Source organism: Myxine glutinosa, chromosome 10, assembly GCF_964187855.1.
Source record: "Myxine glutinosa chromosome 10, kmMyxGlut1.1, whole genome shotgun sequence".
Classification (NCBI taxonomy): Eukaryota; Metazoa; Chordata; class Myxini; order Myxiniformes; family Myxinidae; genus Myxine; species Myxine glutinosa.
In genome coordinates, this window is record NC_136270.1 from 27,162,303 (window position 1) to 27,180,280 (window position 17,978).

Below are 17,978 nucleotides of genomic sequence, written 5' to 3' on the forward strand. Positions count from 1 at the left end.
TTGAGAACATTTGCTCAGCCATCGGCTTGCAAGGCATATCATCAAGTGAACCTCTAATCATCAAGTGAACAGTCATCCAGGGCTGGGGTAGAGCTGCAGCAGCCTCACCGGATAGTTCTCAGGGTAGGCAAACTCCTCACTGAGAACACATACAGGGGGCCCAGCGAGTGGGCCAATCTCCTTGCTTTCTCCCTCGGGAAGCACAGATAAGCCTCGAGGGTCTGTTGGGGCCCACGGCACACGTATAACCACACATGTACAAAGAGAAGTGCATGCAGATACAAGGTGTACATTACAGGACAAGACGTGAAAAACAAGATGTACAAAGGGCTATTTTCATCGATGTACAAAACGGAAGGCTGGCTGGAGAACTGAAAAAACATGAAAGCGCTTGTTTAAAGTGGAAAGAATCAAATGCTTAACCACTTAAGAGGTGGCAAACTGTTACACCACATTGGCAAGTATGACTCGTTCTGATTATACTGTAATAAAAAAAAAAAAATCTGATTATGATGTAGTAGCATACTCTGTTACACAGCATCAGTGCTGCTGAAGCAGTTTCTTGGCAAGGGTTACACTGGGTGGTCTGCCATTGCCTTCCCAGCAGTAGCTGGGGAAGGAACTTATAATTTGTTCATGGTGCCGAAGATAGCTCTCCTACTCTTCGTGAAGGGCACCGTGGGATCGTTAACATCCACCAATTAATGTCGGCGTACGGGATGCCCCGTTGACGTCCATCCGAGGGACGGCACACACATTGATGAATCACCCTGCCTGTGAAACTCCAGGATGGCAGTTCATAGATTGGATGCATGCATACCTCTAAACCATCCTGCCTTTAAAATAAAACATTTTGTTCCATCTGATACCAATATGCAGCATTACAAAAACTGGAATCGACCTCATAGTTATCAAATAGTACAGTAAACATGTCGCAATAAAACATATGGTATCTCTCCTCGAGAGAGAGGCCTGTTTTGAATATTTTTTGAGCACTGTTGTAGTCTTGACACAGGAGGTCATCTCTCAAGACAGGAACACACACACAATAGAAGCGAGGGGGAGGCAGAGGCTTTGGCGACTCGCATTTTCCCAAGTTCCACTCGCATGGGACCAAGTCCCGTGGGATCGAGAACCGCGCTGAATACAACGACTTTGATGGGAGCGAGAACTGAGCCAGGGGCAGCATCTTTGGTGAGGAATAGGGCTGCGTAGAGTGCACCTGGAGTTACATCAATCGACATGTGTTTGGGATGCAACCTGGCACCCTGGCCTTGCCTTACGGTTCGTTGGGTTTTGCCGACTCTATCCCATCAAGGAAGGATGAGACCGAGAAGGAAGAGACTGAAACGGGACGTACCCCGAAGGCCACACGGGAGGTTATGTGTATCTACATAATCGCCACTTCGGGGACGGAGGATGAAAACAGAGCATGGATTTTGGGGGAGGGAACTACTTAGTCCTTGGGTCGTGGTTCCTCGCTGAGGTGAAGTCGTGAAGATGGATGCTTCAGGACCAGGTAAGGCTCTGTTGGACGGAGCACAGATAAGGAGACGGCTTGGTCCACGAGTCATCGTTCCTTGCCGGGGTGAGGTTGAATGCTTCAGGACCAGGGAAGGCTCCGCTCAGTCTTAGACACTTGTGAGTGGAGATGAAGACCGGTGGCGTGTACACGCAAAAAAAGAAGAAAAAAAACACACAAACACAGACATACGCCTCGTTATCATCTTGCATGTATGTTTGTTATGTTATTAGTTACATTATCCTGACATCGTTTGTTGTTTCAGAGTGAAATCCGAAAGTTTGCTTTGTCATTCAATTATGGATCTCGCTAAAATTGAGCATCAAGCTGTCATCAAATAAATCCACGAAACCATGGAGGTCATGTATGGACAAAGTTGTACCTTCATATTCAGTCTTCTATTCCAGAACCTTCTCAGTTTAGCCACCATTTTCACCATCATACACAAACATCATCCACAAACATTATGGCATGCCAAGGTCTCAGCAAGTTGGATTCCTGGACTTGCGGTCAACTCAAATCAGCACTCACGATCGACAAATGGATAGCACTATGCCCAAGTTTCTTGATCCGTCTACAAATATATACAACAGAATTTATCGCTCATCCGGTAACTCGAGATGAAACGTGACATCACTGGGATGTTGAAATCAAATTGGAATCCACAATTTCCTGATGAAAAACAACAGACTGAAACAACCTGAAAACTTTCTTGAAAACTGGCATAGACAAGTGTAAACTATTCTCTTTTACATAGCAGATCGAGGTTAGTAGAAAAGCTGAAATTGACAGAGGGATAACATTTGACATACCAATGGAGCAGAGTGAGTTAATATACAGTGCATTCTTAAAGTATTCAGACCCCTTCACTTTTTTCACATTTTGTTATGTTGCAGCCTTATGCTGAAATCGTTCAAATTCATTTTTTCCCCCATCAATCTACACTCAATACCCCATAATGACAGAGAAAACAGGATTTTAGAAAGTTTTGCAAATTTATTAAAAAGAAAAAACTGAAATATCACATTGACATAAGTATTCAGACCCTTTGCTATGAAACTTGAAATTTAGCTCAGGTGCCTCCCATTTCTCTTGATCATCTTTGAGATGTTTCTACACCTTGATTGGAGTCCACCTGTGGTAAATTCAATTGATTGGACATGATTTGGAAAGGCACACACCTGTCTATATAAGGTCTCACAGCTGACCATGCATATCAGAGCATAAACCAAGCCATATAACAGAAGGCCAAACTGAGCAATCGGGGGAGAAGGGCCTTGGTAAGAGAGGTGACCAAGAACACAATGGTCACTCTGGCTGAGCTCCAGAGATCCTGTGTGGAGATGGAAGGAACATCAGCTGTTCACCACTGTTTAAAAGGCCTGTTTTGATACACACACCACACAAAGGGATACACACACCTCACACACATCAGCTGTTTAAAACAGCTGTTCACCACCATCTCTTATCTTCCCCCATCCAAAACCTTGATCTTTTCTACCCCCACTAATTCACCACAGATCCACCTTGTTTGAAATTCCAACTTCTTTCCTGGAAGTCCTGGCAGTGTCCATATGTTTTAAACCTCTCCCACCCCCCCCCCCCCCTTCCCATGCCTCTCCCCCAAAGCCCTCTCCCTCCCACAGTTCTCTTGATGTCTCCATGTCTCTCGGCCCATGCTCTCAAATGTTGTGTTTGTGTCCTTCCCCCTCTCTCTAACGCTCTCGATGTTATTTGTTTTATGTGTCTGTTTGTCTTTCTGTGTGATTAATGTTCGCTCTTTCACGAGCCTCGATCTTGTATACAAAACAAACAAAAAAAAAAAAAAAAAAAAAAAATCCAGAAGGACAACCATCACTGCAACACTCCACCGATCTGGGATTTATGGCAGAGTGGCCAGACGTAAGCCTCTCCTCAGTGAAAGACACATGAAAGCCCGCTTGGAGTTTGCAAAAAAGCACCAAAAGGACTCTCAGACTGTGAGAAACAAGATTCTGTGGGCTTTCATGTGTCTTTCACCAAGGAGAGGCTTCTGTCTGGCCACTCTGCCATAAATCCCAGATCGGTGGAGTGTTGCAGTGATGGTTGTCCTTCTGGAAGTATCTCCCATCTCCACACAGGATCTCTGGAGCTCAGCCAGAGTGACCATCGGGTTCTTGTTCACCTCTCTTGCCAAGGCCCCTCTCCACCGGTTTCTCAGTTTGGCCAGGTGGCCAGCTCTAGGAAGAGTCCTGGTTGTTCCAAACTTCTTCCATTTAAGAATTATGGAGGCCACTGTGCTCTTGGAAACCTTCAATGCAGGAGAAATTTTTTTTGTAGGCTTCCCCAGATCTGTGCCTCGACACAATCCTATCTGAGCTCTGCAGGCAGTTCCTTCGACCTCAAGGCTTGGTTTTTGCTCTGATATGCATCGTCAGCTGTGAGACCTTATGTAGACAGGTGTGTGCCTTTCCAAATCATGTCCAATCAATTGAATTTACCACAGGTGGACTCCATCAAGGTGTAGAAACATCTCAAAGATGATCAAGAGAAATGGGAGGCACCTGAGCTAAATTTCAAGTGTCATAGCAAAGGGTATGAATACTTATGTCAGTGTGATATTTCAGTTTTTTCTTTTTAATAAGTTTGCAAAACTTTCTAAAATCCTGTTTTCTCTTTGTCATTATGGGGTATTGAGTGTAGATTGATGAGGGAAAAAATGAATTTAAACGATTTCAGCATAAGGCTGCAACATTATCTCACCATTCTCAAGACCGAACTCTTATCTGTCTCCCTCTTCCAAATCCTGGTGGCATCTGGTCAAATCTGTTTCTGGTGTTTGTTCCCCCTCCATCCCCTCCCTCACCTCAAACGGCTTAACGGCTGACTCCGCACGTGAAAAAGCTGAATGTCTCAACTCTGTGTTTGCCTCTAAATCTTGTGTCCCAAACCCATCCCTCTCTGTACCCACCGTACCCAGTCGTACCCAGCTGCTCCTGGACTCTGTGTCCTTTCCTCCTGACAAGGAGGAAAGGTTTCTGTCAACCCTCGACTCTGATTCTGCAACTGGTCCTGACGGCATCAGCCCACGGGTCCTAAAATCATGTTCTTCTGCTCTTTCACTCCCTCCTCTTTCTGTTCTCTTCACCCTCTCTTTTGCTCAAGGTCATCTGCCATCTGCTTGGAAATCAGCCAACATCACCGCTTTGCACAAAAAAGGTGCAAAAACAGATCCCAGCAACTACAAACCAATCAGCCTTCTCCCAATTATCAGCAAAGTCATGGAATCCATCATTGCTTCAGATATTAAATCTTTCCTCTTCTCCAATGGCTTGATCTCTGATCATCAATTTGGTTTCAGACCTGGTCACTCTACTCTGGACATGCTGCTTCTGCTTTCTCAACAATGGATGGAGGTCCTCAACGCCAAACAGGAAATTAGAGCTGTCTCCCTTGACATTTCACGTGCCTTCGATACGGTCTGGCACCCTGCTCTGCTCACCAAACTCTCCTCCTTTGGTATCCATGGAAATCTCCACGCATGGCTGGCGGACTTCCTCTCTGGTCGTAGTCAACGTGTGGCCCTGAATGGGTTTCTCTCATCTCCTCTTCCTGTTCAGGCTGGAGTTCCCCAAGGTAGTGTTCTGGGCCCTGTGCTTTTTCTGGTCTTCATCAATGATCTCTCTGACTCTCTTGAAAATCCTCTCTATCTCTTTGCTGACGACTCTACTCTCTGTCGCTCCATTCCTCATCCCTCAGATCGGCAGGCTGCAGCCTCCTCACTCTCTGCAGACCTGGACAAAATCACAGACTGGTCAAACAAGTGAAACATGTCTTTCAATCCTGACAAATCTCACACTCTTACAATGACTCTCCAAAAGGACCGACTGGACAACCCTCCCATCTACTTTCTCAACAATCCTCTCCAAGAAGTTCTGTCGCTCAAGCTTTTGGGTCTCACTATCTGCCATGATCTTTCTTGGGAAAACCACATTTCCAAGCTGGCCTCCAAAGCCAGTCGCCGACTGGGCATCCTCCGTCGTGCGAAGTCCTTCCTTGGCACACCTGAGCTCCTCTCCACATACAAGGCTTTCATCCGCAGCTCAATGGAATACTGTTCCCCCCTCTGGGCTGGTGCTCCTGCCTCACACCTTGATCGGCTTCACGCTGTTGAGGCTAAAGCTTTCAGAATCATTGGAATCTCCTGCGATGTAGTCAACACCGAGGGCCTTTCACTCACTCACCACAGGCAGGTTGGTGGTCTTTCTGTCTTCTACCGACTCCTCTCCGGCCTTGCTCCCCCAGCTCTCTCTGTGCTCTGTCCACCCAATATTCCTTCAGGTCGCACAAGATCTGCCTGCAACCCTCTTATGGTTAAACTGCCAAAGTCTAGGCTCTCTGCTCACCTTCACTCTTTCATTCCCCTTTTCTCCCGCCTCTGGAACAAACTCCCCCACTCCCTTCAATCCCACTCCTCCCTCCAGGTCTTTAAAAAAGCTGTTCACCACCATCTCTTATCTTCCCCCATCGAAAACCTTGATCTTTTCTACCCCCGGTAATTCACCCCAGAGTCCTTGCAGTGTTCATATGTTTTATTCCTCTCCCACCTCCCCCCAAGTCCTCCCGATGTCCCTGCTCTCAAATGTTGTGTTTGTGTCCTTCCCCCTCTTCCCCCTCTCTTTTGCGTCCTTCCCCCTCTCTCCCCATCTTGTCTGCCGCTCCCCTTGTTTTTTGTGTTTTGTGTGTCGGTTTGTCTTTTTGTGTGATAAATGTTCGCTCTTTCACGAGCCTCGATCTTGTATACATAAAAAAAAATAAAAAAATAAAAATGTGAAAAAAGGGAAGGGGTCTGAATACTTTCTGAATGCACTGTACAAGAGAGGACAGAGAAATGGCGGAAGGAATGACCACATGGGGCAGCATGTTGGGTCATACAGGATAAAGGAACCGAGTAAGCTAACAAATATGGTAAATATAGGTTAACATCAATTTCAAAAACACATTTATTTCCATATTTGCCAATATAAATACAGTAGAACAAAAATATACAAAGTTATACTTCCAGAACATCAGGAGAAAGGTCCAGGTTAAATGTAGAAGAGTCCAGGTGAACAGGAGTGGCCAGCTGGTAAGAAGAGAAAAGATCAGGTAAGAGAATAGATGACGCGAGATGGTGACGAGTCATCACACTAAAGGAATAGAGCAGCGTGGAAGATGATTGGACAGAATAAAGGAAGTAAAAGAACAGGCAAGAGAAAATAGGGACAAATTAGTGGAAGTGACTAGCTTGGACCTGAGCAGGGTACAGGGGTTGTTGCTCGCCAAGCAAGTACAACCTGCTTGATCTCGTGAGGGGCAAATACCTGAGTGGAAGGTAGAGTTTAACTCCTCTAAAAATGAGGCATTAGAAAACTGATAGGCCATCAACCTGTCTTCAGTGGAAAAGGATGAGGCTTAGCACCCCTATTTCTCGTGTTGAGAAACTTATTATCCTCAGAACCTTGGGGATTCTACCACCTCACAGGTGCAAGGAAAGATATAGTGGTACAGCCCAGAAAGAATATACATACTCAGTGACACCAGAGATGAAAGCTTTGAACACTAAGGAGCTAGGAGTAACCAATGGATGACTGAGCTATGCAAAATATTCCAAGGTAACTCCTTGCATTGGAGGCCGGCTTGGTTATATGATCGGTGCAGGAATGGTCACGGCAGATTTTCCGGTTCCTTGAACAAACACTGCACCTCTACCGGAGGTCAACCACAGAAGGAAACTGGAGGGATAGATAGCTCAAGGGTCTATATGCTGAGGTCGAATAAGTTGGAAGCATCGAATGAGATATTCCAGGTGATTGACCAGCTCTGTATTTTCTCCAAACAAGGATGCAGCTGCAGCCCGTATGTCATTGGTATGAGAGACTTTCCAGGAAAGAGCGGCATCTTCTGCAAAGTGACACGCAAAGTTTTCCAAAAACGACGAGAGATCATGATGCAAACCAGGAACAGTATTTGCCCCAATATACTGCCTTGATGGACATCAGCCTCCAAGGAAAGAAATATCGTCCAGGGAAGGAAATGCACTCGAAGAATGCCATCCAGGGCTACACATTCATTCCAAGCAAGAATACAATTTACCAACTGGTCGAGGATGCCTTTGGCCAAAAGCTTAATGATCTGAGCTGGGTGCCAAATGGCAGAAAATATTCAAGGAAACATCCAGTGAGACTGATGTAACCTCTTGATGGAGGTACAGGTTGTCCATTCATTGCTGAGTTAGCAGTATGAAGTATCCAAGGTGTAGTGGCCAGTTTGGAACCCAAATTGATGACTGTATATTAATAAGGTGGAGAAAAGGTAAGCCTTCAAGTCTGTTGAAATAATTGATTCCAATATTCCTTTATGGTTGAAAAGACGACTTTCTGGTCTGAGGTTTATAGGGTCTGTCTTGGCACCCTTCTTAAGAACTGGAGTGACACAATCCACCTTCCATTGTGAGGAAAAGCGAGGAATAGCAGAAGAGAACTGAAGGAGAAATAGCCAGTTCAGATGGACAGGTTTTGAAGATAAGTGCATAGATGCCATCAGAGACAGTTGCTGATTTACATTCAAGGATGTGTAGATGGTTCTCCACCTTTGCCGGTGAAAAGTTCACTTTTTCCAGGGAGCTGCCTTTAGGATGAGGGAAATGTGGAATGGGGAGCGAGAGATTTGCAACCTAAGCCTTTTCAGCAAAACACAATTCAAGAATTCTGCCTTATCACAAGCTGTGCACATTGTGACTCATTCCTTAACGAGCGAAAAGATTGAGGAAAAGCATGCTCTCGAAAGTTTTAAACAGTTGCCACCAGGATCTGGCAAATGGGGGAAAAATGGACAACCGTAGTCCATGACAGCAGAAAATGCTTCATTGATGGCGACATTGTTGCTTCGTTTGCACAAAAAAGAAAAATAAATAAACTACAGCAAAGTCCATGGCGCACCATCATAAATCCACACACTTCCCACCGAAAGCAAAGTTGAAAGACGGCACAGAGTTCCACTAGGAAGGACCAAATATCAAATTTTGAGTTAAAAAAAACTATATTCTATTTTGATACATACATGGAGATGTGGCCTAAGTTCATGTGGAGATGTGGCCTAAGTTCAGTTCATGTGGCCCCACCTCCCTAAGTCCCCACACCCTGGAGTTATATATTTCAAGCATCCCTCAACTTTGATTACACACACAAAGTTTCAGTAACAAAATGTTCAAATGTGCCCGCAATTGCATTTTTGGAATTTGACCTCTCGACTCCGCCGCAGGGCCCCGGTAGGCAGGACCAAAATGATACCGCTCTTGCATCTTCTTGCCATATGGTAACCATCGCCACCAGGTTCGGTGAATTTCTGCGCAACCATTTAGTAGGAGACAGCGTGACAGGCAGACAGACCTGATTACAATATCCTTCACTGCTTCCCACCTCACTCCCCCACCCCCCACCACCTCCCTCAGGTATTAAAAAAAAAAAAAATTAAGTGTGAGGATTAAAAGAAATTCCAATAAAAACTTCATGACTTTTTCACTACAAATATGGGAATTATATATCCCATGTTGATCTCGTGTTCATCCATGAAAACAAGTGCTGCACAAGATATAACAGAAGGCTGAGAATAAGATGGAGAGCATCATGTAGTTTATTTAACCTTTGCTTCACACTGCAATAGAGCAGGAGGAAGCAGAGCCAATAATTTTAGTATCGTCTCACTCAACATATTTTAAACTATTCATAATATACAGCTAGCCCTTTTCTACTCGGCCACATCTCCACAATTCAAACAATTTTCAGGGTATTTTTCCACCTTTACAGGAGCAAAGGTCTTAGAAGAGCAAAAATATGTCTGGAAAAGTATTGCGTTTTACTGCCGGCAATTTGTCGAATCAAAGAACTCCATACATGATACAGCATGGAAGAATGGACAGCAAACCACACTACAAGGACTAAAGCTGTCATCCAAAAATTGGAACTGCTGCAACATTCAAAAACAAATTATTACACAAACGCTGTCACAAATGGTATCAAGAAAAAAAAAATGCTTCGATTCACAGTCCAGGACCAATACATGTTGTTGTGTCATTGTACATGTACATGGTGTTGTGTCATTGTAGTACAAAGTTTTCTACACTAGTGGAACCAATGTTTTTTGGAATCCTTATACCTGAGGCAACAAGACCTGAGTTGGTTCCATTTTTTTCAATGGCGTCTTTGGCGGCCATTTTGACTTTCAAAATAGCCGCCATTTTTTGCAATTTTGTATGTATCTTTTCACATAAAACACTGATTAACCATTTTTTCTGGCATTTTTGTCATTCCTTGTACAGAAAATCCACCAGAACACATATCCAGTTAACAGACGTTTTTTGAGAAATATCAGTAATCTTAAAATTCAAAATGGCCGCTATTTGAACCAATTTTGCCATTATTTTCATTTTGAAAGATGCATCTTTTCACATAAAACACTGACCATTTTTTCTGGCATTTGTGTCATTCTTTGTACAGAAAAGCTACTAGAACACTAATATCTAGTTAACAAAAACTCTTTCGTGGAATATCAGCCATCTTGAAATTCAAAATGGCCACCATTTGCAATTATTTGCTATGCTTAATTTGCACAAAGGCAAGCAAAAGCATATTACTAGTACCCGACTGCAAAGCCGCAACGAGCCGGCGAAGCCAAAGCCTCTTGCCACTATTTTACCCATCACGATGGCATCAGTAGGTTAGGTAGTTGATAGTAGGTCGGTGTAGGTACCGTACCTGGTAAGACTTGGAAAAAGAGAAGAGCAGACAGTCCTCCCCAATACCTACATACAATAAATGTCACAAGAAGCTTAAGGAAGTAACTATACGATGTGCTAGCCTAAGGCCTATTTTAAGAAATTTTAACTGGGCTTAACATACGTTTTCACAGTATGTGTGTAGTCTTCTAACTTCAGTCGCTGTCAGGGCTGGTTCTCTCCGGGCACGGCAGCTTCCTCCACCAGAAGAAGTTAGCTTGCAGTAAGATCAGTGCCGACAGATCAGACGATAGCGCCGTTTCAACGGCAATGTGTGACTGTCGTTAATCAAACCGAGCTTTCTTTCTTTATGTAAACCGCTTATACTGTATTTCTGGCCGTGAAAAACTATCCCCGACGGCCACGAGATTTCTAAAAAATAATTATTCGTCAATTTTAGAATATTTGACGTCGTTTTCACTCTCCGAAACGCGTAATAAGCTTTTAAAAAATGTTTTTTCAAATGCTCGAATCTCATTGGTTCCGGTGTTGGTGACGATTTTCGTTGAAGATAACGAGGTTGGTCTTAACGTATTTTAATTACAAATTAGAGGTTCATTAGATTGTGAATCAAAGAACGACGGGTGAAACAAACTCCTATTGAACTTTTTCGCAATTGTTTTATGCAAACTTCCGCATCCGGTCGATGGCGGCCTCCATTGCGTGATTTGGTTTTAGAAATATTTTTTCAAATGCTCGAATCTCATTGGTTCCGGTGTTTGGTGACGCTTTTCGTTGAAGATAACCAGGCCCGTGCGGGCCGAGGTTGATCTTAAAGTATTTTAATAATAAATTAGAGGTTCATTAGATTGTGAATCAAACAAAGACGGGTGAAAGAAACTCCTATTGAACGTTTTCAATTTGTTATGCATACTTCCGCATCCGCAAGATGGCGGCCTCCATTGCGCTTCGGAATTCTCAAGCCAAGGCATAATCTGGTTTTCGACATAATACGTACGCGTTTATTGACAACACCGGCTTCGCCGGCTATAAGTAAATGTTATTATTTATTTATTATTATTTGTCTCGTCAAGCTATGCCAAAGTGTGTTAATGTTAATACCAAACAAAACTGTAACCCAAAGGAAGGTATCATTAGTCATCTTGAATTTCAAAATGGCTGCCAAATATTAAAGTTACTACTACTATTCAAATATAAGGTAACATTGAATAATGTTCCTGGTATAATCATCTCTTTAGACAATAGTGCAATACATTTTGACAATGGTCAAACATTCAAAGGTCCATAATTTTGTAAATATCAGTTTTATTTTCTTCATTGTAATATCTATGCCTCGTTGTCATCATCAGGGTTTTCAAGTTCCTCAGTTTGTTGCACAGCCGTGTTGGCACATTCTTCATCTGCTCCACATGCACATGACTCTGTGCAGGTCAGGTTGTGTCGCCTGCAGGAACATCTTCTGGAGCATTTGCTTATTCCACATCCACACCGAACAAGCTCGACCACAGATTCGGGAGCTATTGCAATTTCTGAGAGGATAGGTATTGGAATGTTATCTGCATCACATGACCAGCCTAGCTTAAACGGGTCTGGAATATTTGGATTTTCCACAAGGTCTTTGTTCCAAATATATGCTTGCATGTGTGCCCTGAGGATGTGTTGATACCACACACCAGAAGTTGGAGGTATTTTGTCTATCCCCCCGGGTTGGCTCGAGAAGCGTTTCCACCTCAGTTTCCCGGCTGTGTTGGCCTGTAAGTCCTTTTTGTGCTCAAGAGCCTGCAGAGAAACCTCTCACATCCTGAAGGTTGAAGTTGAGGACTTTGGCTGATATTGCACCTGCCGATCAGATTTGAACTCCTGGATGATGTGCTGTCCAATAAGTGCACATGTTCCATTTATCTTTTCATTGCGTGATTGTGTTTTGGTGGTGGCTGCTCCCTGGATGATCCATCTTATCATACAGAACAGTTGTTCCGGTATTCCAACTTCAATACTGTCCTTTAGCGACCCCTCAAATTTCCAAGGATTTTGCCTCGCCTGTGTTATTGCATTTCTTATAATCTTTCCACTTTGAAAGAGAATTTTGAACTTTGCTTGCATATCCTTTTGTTCAGCAGAAGCTGCCCGAATAGCTGCAGCACCAGCATCACTGGAATGAACTGTTGATAGTTTTCCAGATATGCCTGTGATTTCGACATTATCCAGGTTGTTCTTCAGTTTCTGGTTTAAGTATAGCCTCTTGTTGGGATCAAAACCAGGAACGTTGTGGTTCTGGAAGATATCTTTATACAGAAGGTGCACATCAGGCATGGGGATGAACTCTCCTTCATCAATCCTTTGCTGTGTGATGCTTGTAAACTCTACTTCAGCTGCTATGGATTTCAGGTTCTCTTCCTGTTTGGCTTCAAAGGACAACTCACCACCCTTACGATGTGGACATTGAACATATTTTTCCCAGTTACGAGTGTAACAAAGGTGATGGTACACAATATCTCCAGCAAGTAAATCACCAGAAGTTATCACATCACCTAGGTTTACCTGCCAAGTCTTGTTTCCACTCTTATTGACAATATCTGTGAAATGCGAGCCTCTACTATAACTAGGACAAGGATGGAGAACCTCATTAGTATCTTTCTGGCAAAAGAAACATTTATCTGAAGAATGAGTCACTTTTGCTTTGAGATCTTGTAACTGTTGACACAGTTGTTGCTGAAGTTGACGGTGCTGCTCGGTTTTGAGGATTCGACGGTCGTCCCCTCTTGCGGTTCGTCAGATTTGAAATATTCTTTGATTCACAAGATTTACTAAAGTTCACTTCATCACGTTTGATATGAGCACGATTTGTCACTGCCTTGTAACATTGCTTGTGCCATGCAGCCTTTTTTTCTTTAAGTACTACTGAAGAAACATCACATAGTCTCTCACTAGCTGACGCAAAGCTTAAGTTGCCAAGTTGCACTCTTTTGTGTAAGCTGCTAAGAAATGTTTCATATGAAGCACATTTGAAATTGGCATGAGCAACGTCAACCAAAGGTTCAGGAGTTCTCTCTTGGCAGAATACACAAAGTTCGTAACTTGTGCATTGCTTCTTAGAAGCCAGCTCTTCAAACGATGACATTATGCGGCGGTGAAGCTGAAATCCAACTCGTCTATGAATACCTGTAAGATAAAAAAAGAATAAAGCAAATGTTCATATTTCTTTCATTATTGTAATTATAGTTATCTATGTATAGTTTAAGACTGTAGAAATTAGAATACATACAAAATTGCAAAAAACGGTGGCCATTTTGAAATTCAAAATGGCCGCCGAAGACGCCATTGAAAAAAATGGAACCAACTCAGGTCTTGTTGCCAAGGGTATATAGATGCAAAAAAACATTGGTTCCACGAGTGTAGCAAATTTTGCACTTACATATAATAATTCTACATAACACCATGTACTACACAGCAATTTACCAACACGCACAATGGTTTATTAAAAAAAAATAATAACCACCTTTAGAGGCCATGTTTCCCCACAAAGCGGGGGTTGGCCTTTTTCGGAAACCGTGGTTGTTGTTTTTCGGTCCCCTTTTTGAAGCAATGTTTTACGGCCGGATGCCCTTCCTGACGCCAACCCTTTTTGCCGCCTTTAACGACAAACAGGGAATTACCAGTGAACTGGTACTCAATTAGCCGACCTCGGAAGGATGACAGGCTGAGTCAACCCCCCTGGCGTTAATTCAGCAATCGACCGGGATTCGAACCCAGGATCCTTGGATCCTAAGCCGGCACCCTAGCCGCTAGCCCAACACCAACACGCACAATGGTTTGTGTGACAAAAATTCCTGCAGAGCAAATGAGATATGCTCACCTTAATTGGGCCTAATTTATATATTAAGAAGAAATGCGGAATATATATGGTGGAAGAAGAAATGTGGGCAAGGGGGTTAACAAGGAGAGATGCAGAAAATAGGGCAAGATGGAGAAGATCGTCATGGGGACCGCAAGGCTACAACCGCTCTAGCAGGGAAAATGGCCTTAAAATGCATGCTGTTGTTGTTGTTGTTGTTATATATTAAGAAAGATGTGAATGGTTTCACGACTGGTCTCACCAGGTAGATAAGATATTCGCTGGTTTTTTAACATTCACATGACAATAGGATTTGTAATCCTTTAATTGGGCATCTGGGTGTTCGTCCTTGTGAAACATAGATCAAAAACGAAACAAAAAAACCAACAAAGCTCCTTGTGAAACATAGCTCAAAAACAAAATAACCACCAAAGCTCATTGTGAAACAGCTCAAAAACAAAATAACCAACAAAGCTCCTTGTGAAACAGCTCAAAAAGAAACAAAAAACAAAGCTCCTTGTGAAACAGCTCAAAAATAAACAAAAAACAAAGCTCCTTGTGAAACATAACAAAAAAAAACAACAAAGCTGTTTGCGAAACATAGCTCAAAAACAACAAAGCTCCTTGTGACGGCTCAAAAACAAAATAACCAACAAAGCTCATTGTGAAACAGCTCAAAAACAGCAAAGCACCTTGTAAAACATAGCTCATAACAAACAAAGCTCCTTGTGAAACAGCTCAAAAACAAAACAAAAAAAACAACAACTCCTTGTCAAACATAGCTCAAAAACAAAATAACCAACAAAGCTCATTGTGAAACATAGCTCAAAAAGAGCAAAGCACCTTGTGAAACATAGCTCATAACAAACAACAAAGCTCCTTGTGAAACATAGCTCAAAAACAAAATAACCAACAAAGCTCCTTGTGAAACATAGCTCAAAAACACAAAACAAAGCTCCTTGTGAAAGATAGCTCAAAAACAAAATTAACTAACAAAAAGGCTCCTTGTGAAACATAGCTCAAAAACAACAAAGCTCCTTGTGAAACACAGCTCAAAAACAAGTAAACAACAAAGCTCCTTGTGAAACAGCTCAAAAACACAAAAAAACAAAAACAAGAAAGAGCAATCAGAGATTACAGACCCACACCAGGATGTGTTTGTGTTTTTTAAGGCTTTTGTGCTAAAAACAAATATGGCGGCCGAACCATGTGACCGATGACATCATCATTAACATTTTATTCCCCATGGAGAGTTCTTTACAATGAGCCATGTCTCAATTTTTTCTATGCGGCGCTTTCGGAGATATAGAGGTGCAAAGAGGGTGGAGTGGGATTGAAGAGAGTGAGGGAGTTTGTTCCAGAGGCGGGAGAAAAGAGGAATGAAGGAGTGAAGGTGAGCAGAGAGTCTTGATTTTGGCAGTTTAACCATAAGAGGGTTGCAGGCAGATCTTGTGTAACCTGTAGGAATATTTGGGGGACAGAGCCCAGAGAGAGCTGGGGGGCAAGGCCAGAGAGGAGTCGGTAGAAGACGGAAAGACCACCAACCTGCCTGCGGTGAGTGAGTGAGAGGCCCTTGGAGTTAGCTTCATCACGGGAGATTCCAATGATTCTGAATGCTTTGGTTTCAACAGCGTGAAGACGAGCTAGGTGTGAGGCAGGAGCACCAGCCCAGAGGGGAGAACAGTATTCCATTGAGCTGCGGATGAAAGCCTTGTATGTGGTGAGGAGCCCAGGTGTGCCAAGGAAGGACTTCGCACGACGGAGGATGCCCAGTCGGCGACTGGCTTTGGAGGCCAGATTTGAAATGTGGTTTTCCCAGGAAAGATCATGGCAGATAGTGAGACCCAAAAGCTTGAGTGACAGAACTTCTTGGAGAGGATTATTCAGTAAGTGGATGGGAGGGTTGTCAAGTCGGTCTTTTCAGAGAGACATCGTAAGAGTGTGAGATTTGTCAGGATTGAAAGACATGTTCCACTTGTTTGCCCAGTCTGTGATTTTGTCCAGGTCTGCAGAGTGAGGAGGCTGCAGACTGCCAATCTGAGGGATGAAGAATGGAGCGACAGAGAGTAGAGTCATCAGCAAAGAGATAGAGAGGATTTTCAAGAGAGTCAGAGAGATCATTGATGAAGACCAGAAAAAGCACAGGGCCCAGAACACTGCCTTGGGGAACTCCAGCCTGAACAGGAAGAGGAGATGAGAGAAACCCATTCAGGGCCAAACGTTGACTACGACTAGAGAGGAAGTCCGCCAGCCATGCGTGGAGATTTCCATGGATACCAAAAGAGGAGAGTTTGGTGAGCATAGCGGGGTGCCAGACCGTATCGAAGGCACGTGATATGTCAAGGGAGACAGCTCTAATTTCCTGTTTGGCATTGAGGACCTCCATCCATTGTTGAGAAAGCAGAAGCAGCATGTCCAGAGTAGAGTGACCAGGTCTGAAACCAAATTGATGATCAGAGATCAAGCCATTGGAGAAAAGGAAAGATTTCATATCTGAAGCAATGATAGATTCCATGACTTTGCTGATAATTGGGAGAAGGCCGATTGGTCTGTAGTTGCTGGGATCTGTTTTTGCACCTTTTTTGTGCAAAGCGGTGATGTTGGCAGATTTCCAAGCAGATGGCAGATGACCTTGAGCAAAAGAGAGGGTGAAGAGAACAGAGAGGGAGTGAAAGAGCGGAAGAACAGGATTTTAGGACCCGTGGGCTGATGCCGTCAGGTCCAGTTGCAGAATCAGAGTCGAGGGTTGACAGAAACTTTTCCACCTTGTCAGGAGGAAAGGACACAGAGTCCAGGAGCAGCTGGGTACGACTGGATAAGGTGGGTACAGAGAGGGATGGGTTTGGGACACAAGATTTAGAGGCAAACACAGAGTTGAGGCATTCAGCTTTTTCACGTGCGGAGTCAGCCGTGTGGCCGTTTGAGGTGATGGAGGGGATGGAGGGGGATCAAACACCAGAAACAGATTTGACCAGACGCCACCAGGATTTGGAAGAGGGAGACAGATAAGATAGTTCTGTCCTGAGAACGGAGAGATATTGTTTCCTGGCTCTCCTGAGGGTGGACACACACTTGTTTCGGGCTTTGTGAAAGGAAATGAGATTTCCTTCCATTGGATTTGCTTTCCAGGAGACGAAAGCAAGTTGTTTCTGGGCAATAGCCTCACCACAAGATTCTGTGTACCATGGACGGGAGGAAGGGTATGACAACTGAAGACGAGATGGGATAAATGTGTGCATGAGAGAGAGCAATTTACTTTGGAAGAATTCCCAGGATGAGTTGATGTCAGAGGCGGTAGAAATGGGAGACCAGTCCAGATGATTGATGGCTGCTTGAAGACCGTGCCAGTTGGCCTGAGTGAAATGCCAGACTTGTCGACGCTGAGGAGGCTCTCTGAGAATGATCAGAGAGATGTCCACTTTAACAAGCACATGATCAGATGAGCCGATTGGAGCAGAAGAAGAGCAGCAGACATTTTCAGGGAAGTTAGTCATAACCAAGTCCAGAAGAGAAGATGCTCCGTTGACTGAGATCCGGGTCGGGAAATTGACAGATTGTGTCAGTCCCAGTGAGTCACAGAAGTCCTTTGCTGAAGAGCCATGGCTGGTGAGAGAGGTACCCACACCCAGCCAACTGGCATGGTGACAATTGAAATCACCACATATGAGGAAGAGAGAGTTGGGATGGGTAGATAGAAGTTGGTCCATATTCTCAGACAGCGAGATGTAGATTGAGTCATCACTGTTTGGTGGACGGTACAATACACGAACAAAAGGTGGGAGCGAAGGGGAAGCCGTAGCCAAAGGTATTCCTGGGGGTGAGGTGGAGAGAGGGCAGTGCAGGGCGAGTGAGGAAAAGAGTTTTTT

General features: G+C 43.8%; 1 protein-coding gene across 1 annotated transcript in view; it reads right to left on the reverse strand.

Annotated features, from left to right (window-relative positions):
• The window catches only part of PRCC (proline rich mitotic checkpoint control factor), a 40,054-nt gene that overhangs the window by 14,123 nt on the left and 7,953 nt on the right, over window positions 1-17,978 (reverse strand). The window contains exon 5 of the mRNA XM_078785489.1: window positions 109-221. Within this exon, the coding sequence (XP_078641615.1) occupies window positions 109-221 (113 nt within the window). The remainder of the gene's footprint in view (window positions 1-108; window positions 222-17,978) is intronic.